Here is a 17914-nt window from a genome sequence, read left to right on the forward strand (position 1 = left end):
TGATGACAAGGGGGGTAGAAAGAGATCACAATGGCATATTGTTCCAAGTAGCACAAAGACTGAAAAATAGGGAAAAAAATGAATTACATTGTGTTGCTGTGCAGCAGGTTTTGTTATCCAAGGATGGGAAGGGAAAGCCACACTCGTTTCCTTGGTGTGAGTGGGTATTGTTCTGTACCCCGTGGCAGGGTTAGACACGTTGCCAGAGAACAAGTACACAAAGTGGTTATGGAGACTGGAGAACTTCCAGGACCCTCTTATTCAGCAAAGTCAGCTCCATCTGCTTTGCCACACGCTGGCGGACCCCGAGGAAGGCTGTATTCTCATGGGTTCTACGACCAGCTGTCCTCTAGTGAATTCGAGACCCAGGGGGCGTGGCTGCAACACCCAAGTGCAGCTCGAGTGTGGGATCTTTGCGCTCCGTGTCAGCAGGCTTGCTCACACTTGCCTGGGCCGTTGTCTGGTGCCCTGGTTCCTGTAATCTGAGAACAAGGTGGCTGTTGTGACCATCTTCTGAGAGAAGCATTTCCTCCAACAGGCACTGTCTCTGTTGTATCCCTTGCTGGGATACTGTGGGTGTGGCTCTACGTTCTTCCCGTCGCTGTGGAGAATAAACAGTGACAGCTGCCTCTGGCCATCAATTTCGTCTTTAACTGGGAAATTTTTCCAGCTATCTCTGAAAACGGAATTTCTGTTTTGTCTGTCCTGTTTCTGAGGGGTTAGCTGCGTGATGAGGATTTTTGTGGCTTTCGAGGGGTCTTTTGAGGCATTTGATGTTTCAGCGCATGAGTCTGTGGAGGCCATCAAACAGATGGTAAAGGTATGTGTTTAGTCAAGGGTCACTAAGATAAGTTTAATTGTGCATTACATAGTTTAAAGTTTGCATAGGATAGAAACACCACTGGGTACAATGTTAACACTAGGAACAAAGAGGTTTTGGAAAATATCACTATTTGTTTGCATGCTATATTGCTAAGAATGTGGTTTATTTGGAAAACTTAGATAAGAATACAAACTGAGTCAGTATTCGGGAAAGGGGGGGGAGGAGTCAAGTTTCACTTCTCTTTAGTGAGTTCATGGGTTGTGCCTGGACTACATAGCTAATTGCAATTATTCATAAAAGAACAAAATGCAACACTAATGTTAGTACATCAGAGAGAGTGTCAGCTCTCTGACAAATACCTTGTTTGGTGAGCAAGCAGATATGACAAACCAAAGGATTTAGGAAACAGAGAAGACATTAGTGAACATATGTGCTTCAGAGACAGTCATGAAATGTTTAATTTAGAGGCAGTCATTCTCATTTATTAACAAGTATTTCTTTTGTGCTTTATTTTTACTGTTTTTTTTCTTTTGTTTTGTTTTGTTTTTTGAGATTGGGGTCTCACTATCTAGCTCTGGTTGCAGACCAGGCCAGCCTCAATCTCAGAGTGCCTGCCTCTGCCTCCCCAGTGCTGGCATTAAAGAGTATGCCACCACGCCCAGCCATTCTGAGTATTTCCTGAGGAGTGTTAGTGACAGGAGATTATTGCAATCTCGATCTCGCACAGGAGATAATGCCCATTATGTGTCATCAATCTGTTTGAAGTCGTTAAAGCAGATGAGCTCCCTCTCAGAATGTTGTTAAATGCATACACTAGAGACAATACAGAGAACCACACAGGCTATGGTGCTACGTGCCTAGAATCCTAGCACTGAGGACACTAGGGACCAGCATAGGTCACAGAGTAAGAGACTCTCAAAGAAAACAAGAAGTGAATTGAAGTGTAATCTTCAAATAATAAAAATCACATTTAGGACAGTGTCATGGCATAGGAGATTTTACTATTAACATTAGCCAGGAGGTCCTAGAAGAGCACTTAACAAGTAGCAGTATACTTTCAAATTAGTGATGAGCATACATAATCTTCTGAATTATCTGCAGCAGCAGTGATGGGACATGTAAGTGAATGCAATTTTTAATCGGTGACAAAGTCACAGGTACAGATAATGACTTAATTAAATGTAATTAAAGAGGGAAAAATACCAGTTTCACTTAGAGTTAACAAAAATAAAGCTGGAGCAACTGGAGAGCTGGCTCAGAGGTTAAGAGCAATAGCTATTCTTTCAGGGGGCCAGGGTTCAAGTCCCAGTGCTCACCAGCAGCTGACTCCCATCTGTAATTCCAGGTCCAGGGGCTCCAATGCCCTCTTCTAGCACCCCTGGGTTCTAGGCACACGCGTGGTCACAGACATACATGTGACAAAGTACTGACACACATAAAATAAAAAGTCTTAAATGAAGGTGTACTTTTTTCCCCAACTAAAATCTATTTATAAACTTTTGGAGAGCAATAGGGTCCAAGTTAAGAACCCTCTCCCCATCTCCCTTCCCTTTGTTCTAAAGCAATTATAACACCTGGGAAGGGAGGGCAGGAGAGAGGAAGAAGGGGAAAGGGAGAGAGGGAGGAAGGGGAGAAAGAGGAAGGGGGCAGTGTGTTTCTGCTCTGCTAATGAAGAGAAGGACTGTTTTCACAAGAGCGCTTCTCTTTAAGGATTACTTCCACATTCCTCTTTCTGAAGACCAGCAAGGCAGGTGGTATTTAGAGCTGGTATATGCCGGAGCTGCCCTAAGGAACAGCTGGAGTCTGTCGGACGTCGGGATATCTTTCTGCTCAACTCTCAAATGTTTCCTTAAGGTATGATAGAATAAAGTTTGCCCAAGATGTTTCTCTCATTCTGACGTAAGTTGTGGATAGCTCAACTAAGTATCCCCAGCCTAGAAAAAGCTTCGCCTAGGCTGATGTGGTTGGTGTGCATCTATAATCCCAGTGTCGGTGAGGCAGACATAACAATAGGCTGTATACCAAGATCCTACCAAAACAATAAAATAAATAGGTCTTTCTTTTCTTTCTGTACTTTATTCTTTTTTCTCTTTTTTAAATTAAATTTAAACTAGAAACAAGTTTGATTCACATGTCAATCCCAGCTCCCTCTCCCTCCCTTCCTTCCCCAACCCCTCCCCCAATCCCCACTCCACTCTTCAAAGAGGATGAGGCCCTTCATGGGGGAATCTCAAAAGTCTGTCATATGATCCTAGGCAGGGCCTAGGCCCTCCCCCATGTGTCCAGGTGGAGATAGCATCCCTCCACGTGGAATGGGCTTCCAAAGTCCATCTGGATGACTTAACTAAATGTTGATCTATTGCCCAAGGCCCCAAAGAATGCTGAGGCCTCCTCACTGACACCCACGTTCAGGGGGTCTGGATCAGTCCTATGCTGGCCTCTCAGTCATTAGTCTGGGGTCCATGAGCTCCCCCTTGTTCAGGTCAGCTGTTTCTGTGGGTTTCACCTGCCAAGTCATAACCCCTTTGTTCATCACTCCTCCCTCTCTGCAACTGGGTTCCAGGAGTTCAGTCCAGTGTTTAGCTGTGGGTGTCTGCCTCTGCTTCCTTCAGTCACTGGATGAAGGCTCCAGAATGGCATACAAGGAAGTCATCAATCATATTATCAGGGAAGGGCATTTAAGGTAGCCTCTCCACTATGGTTAGATTGCCAGCTGGTGCCATCCTTGTAGATCTCTGGAAGTCTCACTAGAGCCAGACCTCTCTTCAAACCTATAATGACTCCCTCTATTATGGTTTCTCTCATCTTTCTCTCTTCTATTCTTTCCCCGACTCAACTTTCCTGCTCCCCCATGTCCTCCTCTCCCCTCCTCTTCACCACCTCTCTTTCTCCCAGCTTCCTCCCACCTTGCTCCCTGTCCCCTCAGAAGATTCTGTCCTGTTCCCCTTCTCTGGGTTACCATGCATGTCCCTCTTAGGGTCCTCCCTGTGTCTCAGACTTGCTAAGTGTGGGATTGTAGGCTGGCACTCCCCTGATTCATGCCTAAAATCCATATATGAGTGAGTACATACCATGTTTGTCTTTTTGAGACTGGGTTACCTCACTCAGAATGGTTTCTTCTAGTGCTATCTATTTACCGGCAAATTTCAAGATACCATTCTTTTTTTCTGCTGAATAGTACTCCTTTGTGTAAATGTACCACATTTTCTCTATCCACTCTTCAGTTGAGGGGCATCTAGTTTGCTTCCAGGTTCTGACTATTACAAATAATGCTGCTATGAACATAGTGGAACAGACATCTTTGTTGTATGAATGTGCATCTTTTGGATATATGCCTAAGAGTGGAATTGCTGGATCTTGTGGTAGACTGATTCTCATTTTTCTGAGGAATCTCCATACTGATTTCCAAAGTGGCTGTACGAGTTGGCACTCCCACCAGCAGTGGAGGAGTGTTCCCCTCTCTCCACATCCTCTCCAGCATAAATTGTCATTGGTGTTTTTGATTTTAGCCATTCTTACAGGAGTAAGATGATATCTCAGGGTTGTTTTGATTTGCATTTCCCAGATGGCTAAGGTTGTTGAGCATTTTCTCAAATGTCTCTCAGCCATCTTAAACTCCTCTATTGAGAATTCTCTACTTAATTGGATCCCTTGGCATTTTGGAGACTTGCTTCTTGAGTTCTTTGTAAATTTTGGAGATCAGCCCTCTGTCAGATACGGGGTTAGTGAACATCATTTCCCATTCTGTGGGCTGCCTTTTTGTCTTGCTGAGTCCTTTGCTTTACAGAAACTTCTCAGTTTCAAGAGGTCCCATTTATTAATTGTTGATCTCAGCATCTGTGCTACTGGTATTAGGTTCAGGAAGCACTCTCCTGTACAACTTGTTCAAGGGTACGTCCCACTTTCTCTTCTAAGAGTTTCAATGTGACTGGATTTATGTTGAGGTCTTTGATCCATTTGGATTTAAGTTTTGTGCAGGGTGATAGGCATGGGTCTGTCTGCAGTCTTCTACATGTCAGCCTCCAGTTATGCCAGCACCATTTGTTGAAAATGCTGTCTTTTTCCAAAGTATAATTTTAGCTTCTTTGTTAAAAATCAAGTGTTTGTATGTGTGTGCGTTAGAGTCAGGTTTTAAATTCATATCCATTGGTCTACCTGTCTATTTTTGTGCCAATACCAAGCTGTTTTCATTACTACAGCTCTATAATAGAGCTTGAAGTCAGGTATGGCGATGCCTCCAGAAGCTCCTTTATTGTACAGTGTTGTTCAGGCTCTTCTGGGTCTTTTATTTTTCCATATAAAGTTGAGTATTGTTCTTTCAATGTCAGTGAAGAATTGTGTCCATATTTTGATGGGGATTGTGTTGAATCTGTAGATTACTTTTGGCAAGATTGCAATTTTTACTATGTTAATCCTACCAATCCAAGAGCATGTGAGATCTTTCCATTTTCTGGTATCTTCTTTAATTTCTTTCTTTAAAGATTCAAAGATCTTGCTGCTCAAGGTCTTTCACTTGTTTGGTTAGCATTTTCCCAGATATTTTATGTTGTTTGGGTCTATTGTAAAGGGTGATGTTTCTCTGATTTCTTTTGTTTGTTTGTTTGTTTTTTGTTTTTTTTTTTTTTCAAGACAGGGTTTCTCTGCATTGTTTTGGAGGCTGTCCTGGAACTCACTCTGTACACCAGGCTGGCCTCGTACTCACAGAGATTCGCCTGCCTCTGCCTCCCGAGTGCTGGGATTAAAGGCGTGCGCCACCAATGCCCGGCCTCTCTGATTTCTTTCTCAGTCCTTTTATTGTCTGTATATAATATGGCTACTAATTTTCTTGAGTTGATCTTGCATCCTGCCACTTTTCTGAAGGTGTTCATCAGATGTAAGAGTTCCCTTGTAGAGTTTTTCGGATCACTTATGTAAACTATTATATCCTCTGCAAAAAGTGAAAGTTGACTTCTTCCTTTCCAATTTGTATCCCCTTGATCTCCTTTTATTGTCTTATTGCTCTAGCTAGAACTTCCAGTACAATATTGAAGAGATATGGGGAGAGGGGGCAGCCTTGCTTTGTTCCTGATCTTAGAGGAATTGCATTGAGCTTCTCTCCATTCAGTTTGATGTTAGCTGTTGGTTTTCTGTATATTGCTTTTATTATGTTCAGGTATGTTCCTGTTATTCCTGATCTCTCTAGGACCTTTATCATGAAGGGATGTTAGATTTTGTCAAAGGTTTTTTTCTGCATCAAGTGAGATGATCATGTGGTTTTTCTTTTCCAGTTTGTTTATACGGTGAATTACATTGATGGACTTTCGTATGTTGAAGCATCGCTTCATCCCCGGGATGAAGCCTACTTGATCATGGTCGATGATTTTTCTGATGTGTTCTTGGATTCGAGTTGCTAATATTTTATTGAGTATTTTTGCATCAATGTTCATGAGGGAGATTGGTCTGTAGTTCTCTTTCTTAGTTGTGTCTTTGTGTGGCTTTGATATCAAGGTAATTGTAGCTTTGTAAAAAAGAGTTTGGCAATGAACCTCCTGCTTCTATTGTGTGGAACACTTTGAGTATTGGAATTAGCTCTTCTTTAAATTTCTGGTAGAATTCTGCACTGAAGCCATTTGGGCCTGGGCTTTTTTTGGTTGGGAGACTTTTGATGACTGCTTCTATTTCATTAGGGGTTATAGGTCTGTTTATATTGCTTATCTGCTCTTCATTTAATTTTGATAAGTGATATCTATCTAGAAAATTGTCCATTTCTGATGAGGAAGTCCTGTATATATGTCAATAAAGCACTGTTAGCCAATAGGGAAGCAAGATAGGTGGGACTAGGAGTCGAGGAGGACTCTGGGTAGGAGAAACACAGGGAGTCAAGATGTAGCTGCCATAGGGGTAAGAAGTCCAGACCTTTTCTCTGGTAAGAGAAATACTTAGAATAACAATTATGAGGTAAATACATAAGTCAGAGCTAGCCAGTAAGAAACAAGCAAGGCCAACAGCTTCATAATTAATACAGCGTCTTGTGTGTTATTTGGGGACTACAATGTGGCAGAGCCCAGGAAACTAGTGGGGAAAAACCAAAGCGGCTGGCAAGGAAAAGGCTTCACTCAACACATTTCCTTTAAATTTTCGAATTTTGTGGAGTACAGGTTTTCAAAGTATGACCTGAAGATTCTCTGGATTTCCTCAGTGTCCCTTGTTATGTCCCCCTTTTCATTTCTGATTTTGATAATTTGCATGCTCACACTTTGACGTTTGGTAAGTTTGTACAAAGGTTTGTCTATCTTGTTGATTTTCTCAAAGAACCAACTCTTCATTGCATTGATTCTTTGTATTGTTTTCCTAGTTTCTACTTTATTGATTTCAGCCCGCAATTTGATTATTTCCTGGCATCTACTCCTCCTGGATGAGTTTGCTTCTTTTTGTTCTAGAGCTTTCAGTTGTGCTGTTAATTCTCTAGTGTGACTATTCTCCAGTTTCTTCATGTGTGCACTTAGTGCTATGAACTTTCCTCTTAGCACTGCTTTCAAAGTGTCCCATAAGTTTGGATATGTTGTGTCTTCATTTTCATTGAATTCTAGGAAGTCTTTAATTTCTCTCTTTATTTCTACCTTGACCCAGGAATGGTGCAATTGTATATTGTTCGATTTCTATGAGTTTGTAGAGTTTCTGCAGTTTGTGTTGTTGTTGAATTCTAACTTTAAAGTGTGGTGGTCTGATAAGATACGGGGGGGTTATTCCAATTTTTTTGTACCTGTTGAGGTTTGCTATGTTGCCAAGTATGTGATCAATTTTAGAGAAGGTTCCGTGTGGAGCTGAGAAGAAGGTATATTTTTTTGTGTTTGGGTAGAATGTTCTATAGATGTCTGTTAAACCCAACTGGGTCATAATTTCTATTAGTTCCTTTGTTTCTTTGCTGAGTTTCTGTCTGGTGGTCCTTTATAGAGGTGAGAGTGGGGTGTTGAAGCCTCCCACTATAACTGTGTGAGGTCTTATGTGTGATTTGAGTTTTAGTAATGTTTCTTTTACGAACGTAGGTGCCCTTGTATTTGGGGCATAGATGTTCAGAATTAAGACTTCATCCTGATGGATTTTTCCTGTGATGATTATGAAATGACCTTCTTCATCTCTTTTGATTGGTTTTAGTTTGAAGTATAATTTGTTCCATACTAAAATAGCTACACTAGCTTGTTTCTTGGATCCATTTAATTGGAAAATCTTATCCCAACCCTTCACTCGGAGGTATTGTCTGTCTTTGAAGTTGAGGTGTGTTTCTTGTGTGCAGCAGAAGATGGATTCTGTCTTCGTATCCATTCTGTTATTATGTGTCTTTTTATAGGCAAATTAAGACCATTAATATTGAGGGAGAATAAGGACCACTAAGTGTTAATTCTTGTTTGTTTTTGATTTGATGGTGGTGGTGTTATTGTTTGTAGATTTACCCCCCTTTTTCTTTTGTCTTTTGGTAAAGTTGGATTATCTATTGTGTATGTTTCTGTAAGCACAGTTACCTTCCTTAGATTGAAGTTTTCCTTCCAGTACTTTCTGTAGGGCTGAATCTGTGGATATGTATTGTTTAAATCTGGTTTTGTTGTGGAATATATTGTTTTCTCCATCTATAGTGATTGAAAGCTTTGCTGGGTATAGTAGTCTGGGCTGGCATCTGTGGTCTCTTAGTGTTGGTAGAATATCTATCCAGGACCTTCTGGCTTTCAGGGTTTCCATGGAGAAGTCAGGTGTGATTCTGATAGGTTTGCCTTTGTGTGTTACTTGGCCTTTTTCCTTTGCTGCTCTAAGTATTCTTTCTTTAATATTATGTGATGAGGGGACTTATTATTGTGATCCACTCTATTTGGTGTTCTGTAGGCTTCTTGTACTTTTATTAGCATGTCTTTCTTTAGGTTGGGAAAGGTTTCTCTTGTTATTTTGTTGAATATGTTTTCTGCACCTTTGAGGTGGGTTTCTTCACCTTCTTCTATACCTATTATTCTTAGATTTGGTCTTTTCACGGTGTCCCATATTTCCTAGATATTTTGTGTTAGGGATTTGTTGGACTTGAGATTTTCTTTGGTTGATGAATCTATTTCTCCTAATGAATCTTCTGTGCCTGAGATTCTCTCTTCTAACTCCTGTATTCTGTTGGTTTTGCTTGCATCTGTAGTTCCAGATCGTTTACTCACCTTTTCTAGTTCCAGCATTCCTCCAGGCTGTGTTTTTTTATTGTCTCTATTTCAGCTTTCAAACCTTGCACTGTTTGAATTGTTTCTTGTAATTTTTGGTTTGTCTTTTCTTCCGTTTCTTTAAAAGATTTTCTCATTTCTTTTTTTAGGCCATTCTCTTCTGTTTCATTTGTGTTGTGATGTTCAGATCTTGCTGATGTAGAGTCCCTAGACTCTGGTGGCGTCATATTGGCTTTTCTGTCGTTGGATTTGTTCTTGTATTGCCATCTTCCCATCCCTTCTTTCAGTGGGTACAGATGGGGTGTCTTCCTTTCCTCATGAGTACGGGTCCAAGGTTCTCTTCCGGTGGGTGCAAGTGAGTCTGATACTCTGATGGATCTCACAGTGGGTGCAGATGGGTCCCAGGCACTCCCACTCCCAGTGGGTGGGAGCTCTGTCCTCTGTCCTCTGCCCTCTGCCCTCTGTCCTCTGCCCTCTGCCCTCTGCCCTGACTGGGGGTGGGAATAGGCAGGCTCTCTCAGCAGGCTTCTGGTAGCTCTGTCCTCCAGGGAGGCGAGTAGAGCTTGCTGCAGTCCAAGGGATGCTGGAGAGGGTGAGTGGAAGGAAGTGGGAACCAGGATGAGGGCCTCTCTGTTTTTAAAAGTTGTTTGGTTATTTAGATTTTTTTTTATTCTCTGTGTATGAGCACATGGCTGGTGCTTGAGGAGGTCAGAAAAGGGTGTTGGATACCCAGGTGCTAGATTTAGTTACAGGTGGTTGTCAGCCACTGGATGTGGGTTCTGGGAATCAAACTCAGGCCATCTGTAAGAACAGTGCAAAGATGGATCTCTGCGCCATCTTTCCAGCCCCATAAAGGTTTATTTTTAATTATGTGTTTGCGTGTTCATGTATGCGAGTGCAGCGCCAGAAGAGGCCCAAGCTGTAGGATTGCCCCAGAGCGGGAGATACAGACCGTTGCGAGCTGCCAGGCACGAGTTCTGAGAACCAAACCTAAGCACACACTCTTCACCCCTGAGCCATCTCCCCAGCCCTTCTTGCCTCTCTTCCGTTGGTACTCATGGTCTTAGGCATGCTTCAAGCCTGTAAAGGGTAGCAAGGCACGGATGCGGAACTCTCCCGTCCCCTTTCTTGTCCCATCTGATTCTTGCCTCGTCCCTATGCCGTCTGCCTCATCACACTAAGCAGGACGCCCCACAGATCAGAGTCTGGTGGACGGTTCTGAAATATCTGTAGAGGGAAGCAGATAAGGTCACTTCCCTGGTCGTAATGATTAGGGACAGTGGCGTGACGAACAGGAAGTGCTCAGTGACAGGAAAAATGACAGGGCGGCACAAGCATCTGTGCTGGCTAGTTTTACGTCAACTTAACACAGGCTAGAATTTTCTGGAAAAAGGGTGTTGGAGCCTGCTCCAACGAGTCAGCTGGGCTACCTGAGTAGGGGCGTGAGGACTGAGAAAAGGCAGATAAAAGGAACAGAGACAGAAACACAGGATAGATTCGGGAGGACTGCCCGGTCCGTGCCTTTCAGCACACCGGACAACCCCGAGTTTAACTTAGACCCTGCTTCTATGCAGACTGGAGGCAAAGCAGAATAAAGAGCGGCGAATCAGTTAACCAGCTCCCTGCACTGTCCTCGGATGAGGAGCAGCCAGGCTAACTATCTATCACGTGAGCCAGCAGCAAGCGGCTTCCTTCCCTATCTGTGTGCCGACAGCTGGCATCAGAAGCTCGTCAGTTAAATAATATGCTCTTTCCCGTGGGCTTCATCAGAACTCTCTCACGGCTCTCAAGGAGACTGGAGCGAGCAAGCTGGAACTCTAATGTCATAGGAGTCAGAATGGACGCCAGGTGGAAACCGAGCCCACTTGCGGGCTCCCACAAGAGGGAGGGAGCCTCAGTTGAGAAAATGTCCCTTGAGGCCTGTTCTTGATTGATGATTGAGGTGGGAGTATCCATCCCACAGGAGGTGGTGGCACACCTGGGCTGGAGAATTCCACCGGTAGCGAGCCAGTAAACCACTCTGCACCAGCTCTGGTCTCCAGATCCTACCCTGCTTCATTTCCCGCCCCGATGTCCTTCAGTGGTGGACTACGATGTAGAAGTAAGAAGTGTAAAGTGTGTTTTATCACAACAATAGAAACCCTAAGGCAGTATCTATATCCAAATGAGACAAAGTTGACATCAGAACTAGGTATGTGTGCAGGAAAAATGTCTTTCCCATTTTTAGGCTGCACTGAATTAACGACACATAACTAGGGATCCTGGACTCAGGTTTCATTAAGAACTTTGCAGAACCCTAGCCCTAAAATATACAAAGCTCTGTACTTTGTTATTTCCTGGACTCAATATCTTTAACTTGAAATTAGTTTTCAATGGGACAAGCTGCTGTTTCTGCTGGGGTAGAAACAGTAACTTACGCTCTTTTTCACCCTCGAAAGCATGAATTCTCATCCCATTTAAATGTGACTCCTATTTTCTCATAGTTAGCGGTAAAAATTTTTATGATACTCAAAATTAACTCAATATGTTTACATGATTTACTAAGATGTTTTAAAAGACACTCTCCTATGTTAAGTACTAAAGACATGTCATAAAATGCTAAGTATTGCATGACTCCATGTATATACTTTTAGTGTTTTCTGAGCATTTATTATTCATGCATTCCTTATATTTTTAAGAGTATTTACCAAAAAATGAAATTAAAATGGCTGTAAGTTCTCCAGTTTTCTTTCTCTGGTACTCAGAGAATACTTTTAAAGCAAATCAAATTATATTTCTTTTCTTTTTCTGACAGTGTCTTGCTATGTCTGTATCCCAGGCTGACCTCAAACTTTTGAGTCAAAATGTCAGGGTTCCAAGTGTGCACTGCTAGATCCATTTCTTTGTCATTTCCTGAGTAGCTTCTCCTTGTGCCTTTACATGGGTTTCTACGCTGTGTTCTAGCTTCTCCTTGCGCCTTTACATGGGTTTCTACGCTGTGTTCAGGCACTGCACAGCTACACAGACTCAACTAGTGATCTCCATGCACTATCTAATGACAATGATAAAGGCCCAGATTATTTATTTATTTATTATTTTATTTTATATGTATGGGCATTTCGCCTGCATGTATCTCTGTACATCACATGTGTGCCTGGTGCCTGTGGAGGCCAGAAGAGGGTGTCAGATCCCCCTGGAACTGGTTTTGGAGACGATTTTGAACTTCCACATGGGTGCTGGGACTCAAAATTCAAACACAGGTTCCCTTGCAGACCAGCCAGTACTCTGGACCACCAAGCCTTCTCTAGCCCCAAGTTTTGAGTTTTTTGTTTTGTTTTTTTTCTTTTCTATTAAAGGTTTGCTTGCTTAAAGACAGTGATATAAGTTCAGTTCTAACATTTGAGCTGGCAGGGGGCATTTAATGGCTGGACATACAGAATATATTGAGTGCTTTTATTTAACTAAGTTCTGCCTCAGTCTTTACTACTGAAGACTTAAATTTTATCTATTTTCAAATGGTGACTATATTCCCATGGTTCTCAATTCAAAAGATACAAAAGGATGTATACAGTAAAGTCTCCCAACTCTGACTCCAGGTTCCTTCCCTAAGGGCAGTCTGTATTCTTAGTTATACTGACAAAAACATCAGGTACTGTCAATGAAACATCATTCTCCCGAGTGCAGCAAGCTCCGCACTGAACTCTAATCTTGTTGTGAGGCTCAAAATTGCAATGCAAGCAGCAGACCAATGATGGCAAAACCATTTATCTGAGAGTCGAGGCAGACGGTCGTTGTGACTAATACGCTGATCAACGCAGGGTTTCACTAGAAACTCTCACATTTTATGGGAATTTTACTGACTTCACTTTTCATTCTGCCCACTGGAGTTACACCTGGAGCTTGTCATCACAGACCTTAAGAAGGAAAACAGCATCTTTAATAAGAAAAAGAATTCCCTAAATGTTGGTTCCAATTTCAGGTAGATAACTGAGTCCGCTGTTTACAGCTGCAGTTGTAGGTGGTTGAGAGCCGCCACGGGGGCCTTGGGAACTGAATTCAGGTTCTCTGCAAGAACAGCAAGTGAGCACACGTACAGCCATCACTTAGTCCTCATGGCAGGCACCGGACAGGCAGACAGCCTTGGGACAAGCCCAGGGATGTTCCTGAACTGCCATCATTAGGATAATCCCAGTGTGTGCTGTTTTCTTTAGGGTTTCTAATTCTTTTTCTCAACAAAATGAGATAAAGTAAAACCCATCGCATCAAAGTTGGACAAAACAAGCCCACGGTAGATTTAAAAGGCCTCAGGAGAAGGTGCAAGAATCAGAGACCACCGTCATTTACACACTCGGGGGTCCCATGAAAACACTAAACTGAAGGCTGTAGAGCCATAGGATTACACTGGGAGGACCTGGAGAGACCGGTGCGGGCCCTGTGACCCTGCTTCCGGCCCTGTGACCCTGCTTCCGGCTCTGTGCGCTCATACTAGCCTTGCTCAGTAGATTAGAGGGCCTTGTTCTCCTGGTGTCCTCCCTTTCCTGTCTCCCCCACGCCTCTGCCTCCCCTTCTGCCAGGTTCCCTGAGCTCCCAGGGGAGGGATTTGATGGTGACATCTCATTTCGAGCTGTGTGTTTCTAGGTCTCTCCCTGCCTATCCTGCGTAAGGTCCAGCTGTAGATCTCTGTATCTGTTCCCATCTGCTGCCAGAGGAAGCCTGCCTGATGATGACTGGATAAGACACTGATCTATGAGTATTGCGGAATATCATTAAGGATTATCTTATTGTTACACTTTTCTTTTTAGAACGGAAGTATTTTGTAGTCAGACCTTATCATCAGGAACAACAGCTCCCCGATAATGACATGGAGACTTACTATTAATTATAAGATCTTGGCCAATAACTAGCTCTGATAGATTGAATTAGCCCGTTTCTATTAGTTCACTTTCTGCCTTGTGCCTTTATCGTCTTTAGTCTGCACGGCCCATGTTCCTTCCCTGACACCTCCATCTTGCTGGCTGCTCCCGGTTTCCTCCCTTCTTCCCAGCATCCTCCCTGTCCTAGAAATCCTGCCTAGTTATCGGCCATTCAGCTTATTAAACCAATCTGAGTGACAAAAAAAAATCTCCACAATGTACAAACAGATCATTTCACAATAATATTTGGCTTTACCCTAGATTTCTGAGCTATCAGACATTGGCTGGTGACTCCCACAAGGTTTGTGCCATCGTGACCTAGAATGTTTCGCAGGCAGGGCAGGCTGTATTTAGATCAAAGGTTCTGTGGTTGGGGTAGTGTTTACTTTTCTCTTTTGGTAACCTGTAGAGTACCTTTGTGTGGTGTAGACATTGGCCATAACGAAGTTACAGAAATCCTTTGGTTAGCTCAGTTTCCGCCAATATACCTCTTCACAGACAGCTGCTGTACAAAAGTGGAAGCTCATTTGATTTCTCAAGGGAAATCTACTCCATTTAATAAAACCAGACATCACTTCCCCTTTTGGTCACTCTGGAACAGGTGGGGCAGATTTCTGCCTGTTTGGTGTCTGCAAATTTTTGAAGCAGATTTGTAGCAGAATTCAGATTTATATCAGCCTCAATTTGTGTTGTCTATTTTTAATAAAATATTTTCATTCTCGTTGCTAATGTACATATATTTTTCAGTGGATTTTCATCTACTTTTTGGAGACAAAAAAGGAATTATTTTTTTTTATTTGTTTCTTTTATGAGACAGGGTTTCTCTGTGTAGAGATGGAGTCTCTCCTGGAACTTGCTTTGTAGACCAGGCTGGCCTTGAACTCACAGAGATCCTCCTTCCTCTGCCTCTCCTGTGCTAGAATTAAAGGGGTGCACCACCAGGTTTATTTATTTTACAGTGTTCTGCCTGCATGTATGCTTGCATGCCAGAAGAGGGACCATGTCTCATTACAGATGAGCCACCATGTGGTTGCTGGGAGTTGAACTCAAGACCTCTGGAAGAGTGGCCAATGTTCTTAACCTCTGAGCCATCTCTCTAGTCCTGGAATCATGATCAGATAGAATACATGTGTTCGTATTGAAGAGTAGGGTATTTTGAGTTTGTTCTCTACCGTGGCTCATTGGTTTGTTTGTGTTTTTGTTTCAAAAGGGAAAAATCTAATCTTGTATGTGTTCAACAATGATTATTTACAGTTTTGTTTATCTAATAGCATCTGACACATTTGGGTATAACTGAACAACCTTTCTTTATTCAGAATGCTTAGGAAGGAATGTCGCATATGGAGGCAGGGAGAGCCCCCCTCTTACAGACATCCTCTCTATTAAAAATGCTTATTACTTATCTTGTGTGTGCGCATGTGGATGCAAGCATTCACACATGCTATAGTGTACATGAGGAGTACACAACTTGAGGGAGTTGGTTTTCTCTTTCCATCATGTGGGTCGCAGGTATTGAACTCAGGTCATCGGAGTTGGTGGTCAGTGTGTTTATCCATATAGCCATCCTGTTGGCCCATAGATGCCTTATTGTGAGATGCTTTCTATTGTATCATTTCGTTAGTAAGTTGCTATTAACTGGCTTCTGTAGTGGTGGGGATGTATCACCGCAACTGCAGGAGGCAAGAGAGTAGGTAGTTCAATTCAATGCAACTAAGTAGCCAGTGTTGGTTCAGACTTTGGGAATGTGACCCTGAGCAGTTTATCCTAGGCATATTTAGTTTCTTTCTTAATTTAAATTAGAAACAATCTTATTTTACATATCAATCCCAGTTCCCTCTCCCTCCCATCCTCCCATGCCCCCCACTGACCTCCATCCCATCCTTCTTCTGCTCCATAGAAAGAATGAGGCCTTCCATGGGGGAATCTTCAAAGTCTGTTACATCATTTGGGGCAGGGCCTAGGCCCTCCCCTATGTATATAGGCTGAGAGAGTATCCCTCTATGTGGATTGGGCTCCAAGAGTTCATTCGTACACTAGGGAGAAATACTGTTCCACTACCAGAGGCCCCATAGACTGCCGAGGTCCCCAACTGACACCCATGTTCAGGGGGCCTGGTTCCATCCTATGCTGGTTTCTGAGCTGTCAGTCTGGGGCCCATGAGCTCCCCTTGTTAAGGTCAGCTCTTTCTGTGGGTTTCTCCAGCCTAGTCTTGACCCCTTTGCTCATCACTCCTCCCTCTCTGCAACTGGATTTCAGGAGTTCAGCTCAGTGCTTAGCTGTGGATCTCTGCTTCTGCTTCCATCAGTTACTGGATAAAGGTTCTAGAATGGCATTCAAGGTAGTCATCAATCTCATTATAGGGGAAGAGCATTTAAGATAGTCACAGGTATATTTAATCACAACACAATTTAGTGAAAAAATTTTCTGGTGATAAATAACTCAATCCCATGTGCATAATAAAACCAAAGACATAACTACATCAAAACTCTTGGTAAAATACATGTGATATCTTCCACAAAGATGGGTTCTCTAGATTGGCTACATGCGACATCTCCATAAAGAAAGGTTCTGTAGATTGACAAGCTCATGATGAGGGCTGGGGACGATTCAGTGTGGTCTCAGTCACACAGATAGCCCAAAGGCCACCACATCTGCTCGAAGACTTCTGGGTGGCTGGGTGGAAAACAGGTCATACATCCTTCCCTTTGAAGGCACAACCCTGTGTGTTTAATGTTCCTGGCTCTCCTAGTGTGTACCTGCGAGCATAAGGACCTCCATGTCTCCCACAGGCACCTATATGCTCCTATTTTCATGCAGTCAGGAACAGAACTGTCTCCTACTGGTGCACCTCGTTTCTATTCAACCTACAATTCAAATTTCACTACATTTGAAAGCAAAGTTTATACAGTGGAGGACATGTGGTTGCAATAGCACAGGGGAACCTACTTTCTCCCTGCATTACACGTGAAATGAGCCCAGGATGTACACCGTGTGTTCATTGATGAAAATTCAAGTGCAAAAAAAAAAAAAAGGCTTGAAGGTGTTTCTGGGGACCTAAGAATCTAGCTTCATAGACAGCATTTTCCCCTGTGACCTCTGATTTTCATCTAAAGCTGCAAGCCATTTTTCAACTCCCCCCTGGTTATGTCTTGCTCCAGTGATGGGAGATGTCATTCTAAAATTTGTCTCTTATTGGTTGTTGAATAAAGCACTCTTGGCCAATAGGGAAGCAAGATAGGTGGGACTAGGAGTCAAGGAGGACTCTGGGAAGGAGAAACACAGGGAGTCATCATGTAACTGCCATGGCGGTAAGAAGTCCTGACCCTTTCTCCGGTAAGAGAAACACTTAGATTAATAATTATGGAGTAAATACTTAAGTCAGAGATAGCCAGTAAGAAACCAAGAAAATGGCCAACAGCTTCATAATTAATATAGCCTCCTGTGTGTTCATTTGGGACTGATGCAGCTCTGGAACCAGGCTGGTGGGAAGGCTTCTCTCTACACTCCAGAGTTACTTATGTGTACATACAGATTAGAGACCTTTTTCTTTATAATCACAGGATATTCATATTCTTGTCTAACATTATGTATAGTGCATAGTACTTGGCTGCTGAGATCAACTTGGTTCATTGTAAAGATGGACTTAAGCCTCGGCAGCTTTTTTTACATGCCGTTATCTGTTTATTCGTATTTCATTTGTCATTTGTTTGCATTTATTGATGAATGCATATCAGAGAGAGCTAAAGAGAAATCAAGGGACTCTATATAAGCAAGAGACCACTGCTATATGAATTATAGTTTTCCTTTCTCCACTATCTCTAAGAAAAGTATGTATATGTATGAGTCTGTACACACACACACACACACACACACACACACACACACACACACCCCTCACATATGTGCAGGTGCCCACAGAGACCAGAAGAGACCCTGAACTGAATTTACAAGCAGTTGTGTGCTGCCTGATGTGCTGTGTGTGCTCTGGAAAAGTAGCAAGTGCTCTTAACCACTGAGCCATCTTTCCAATC

General features: G+C 42.7%; 1 protein-coding gene across 2 annotated transcripts in view; it reads left to right on the forward strand.

Moving 5' to 3' along the window:
* Window positions 1–17914, forward strand: part of Ankub1 (ankyrin repeat and ubiquitin domain containing 1) — a 36194-nt gene continuing 18280 nt past the window's right edge. The window contains exons 1-2 of one of the 2 annotated variants that reach the window (XM_005077956.4): window positions 1–820; window positions 2534–2677. In XM_005077956.4, coding sequence (XP_005078013.1) covers window positions 731–820; window positions 2534–2677 — 234 coding nt within the window. In that variant the 5' untranslated portion in view covers window positions 1–730. Of the gene's footprint in view, window positions 821–2533; window positions 2678–17137; window positions 17217–17914 lie in introns of those variants that run through there. The other variant, XM_021231708.2, reaches the window with a different exon arrangement.

Source organism: Mesocricetus auratus, unplaced genomic scaffold (genome assembly GCF_017639785.1).
Source record: "Mesocricetus auratus isolate SY011 unplaced genomic scaffold, BCM_Maur_2.0 Super-Scaffold_100011, whole genome shotgun sequence".
In the NCBI taxonomy this organism is placed as follows: domain Eukaryota; kingdom Metazoa; phylum Chordata; class Mammalia; order Rodentia; family Cricetidae; genus Mesocricetus; species Mesocricetus auratus.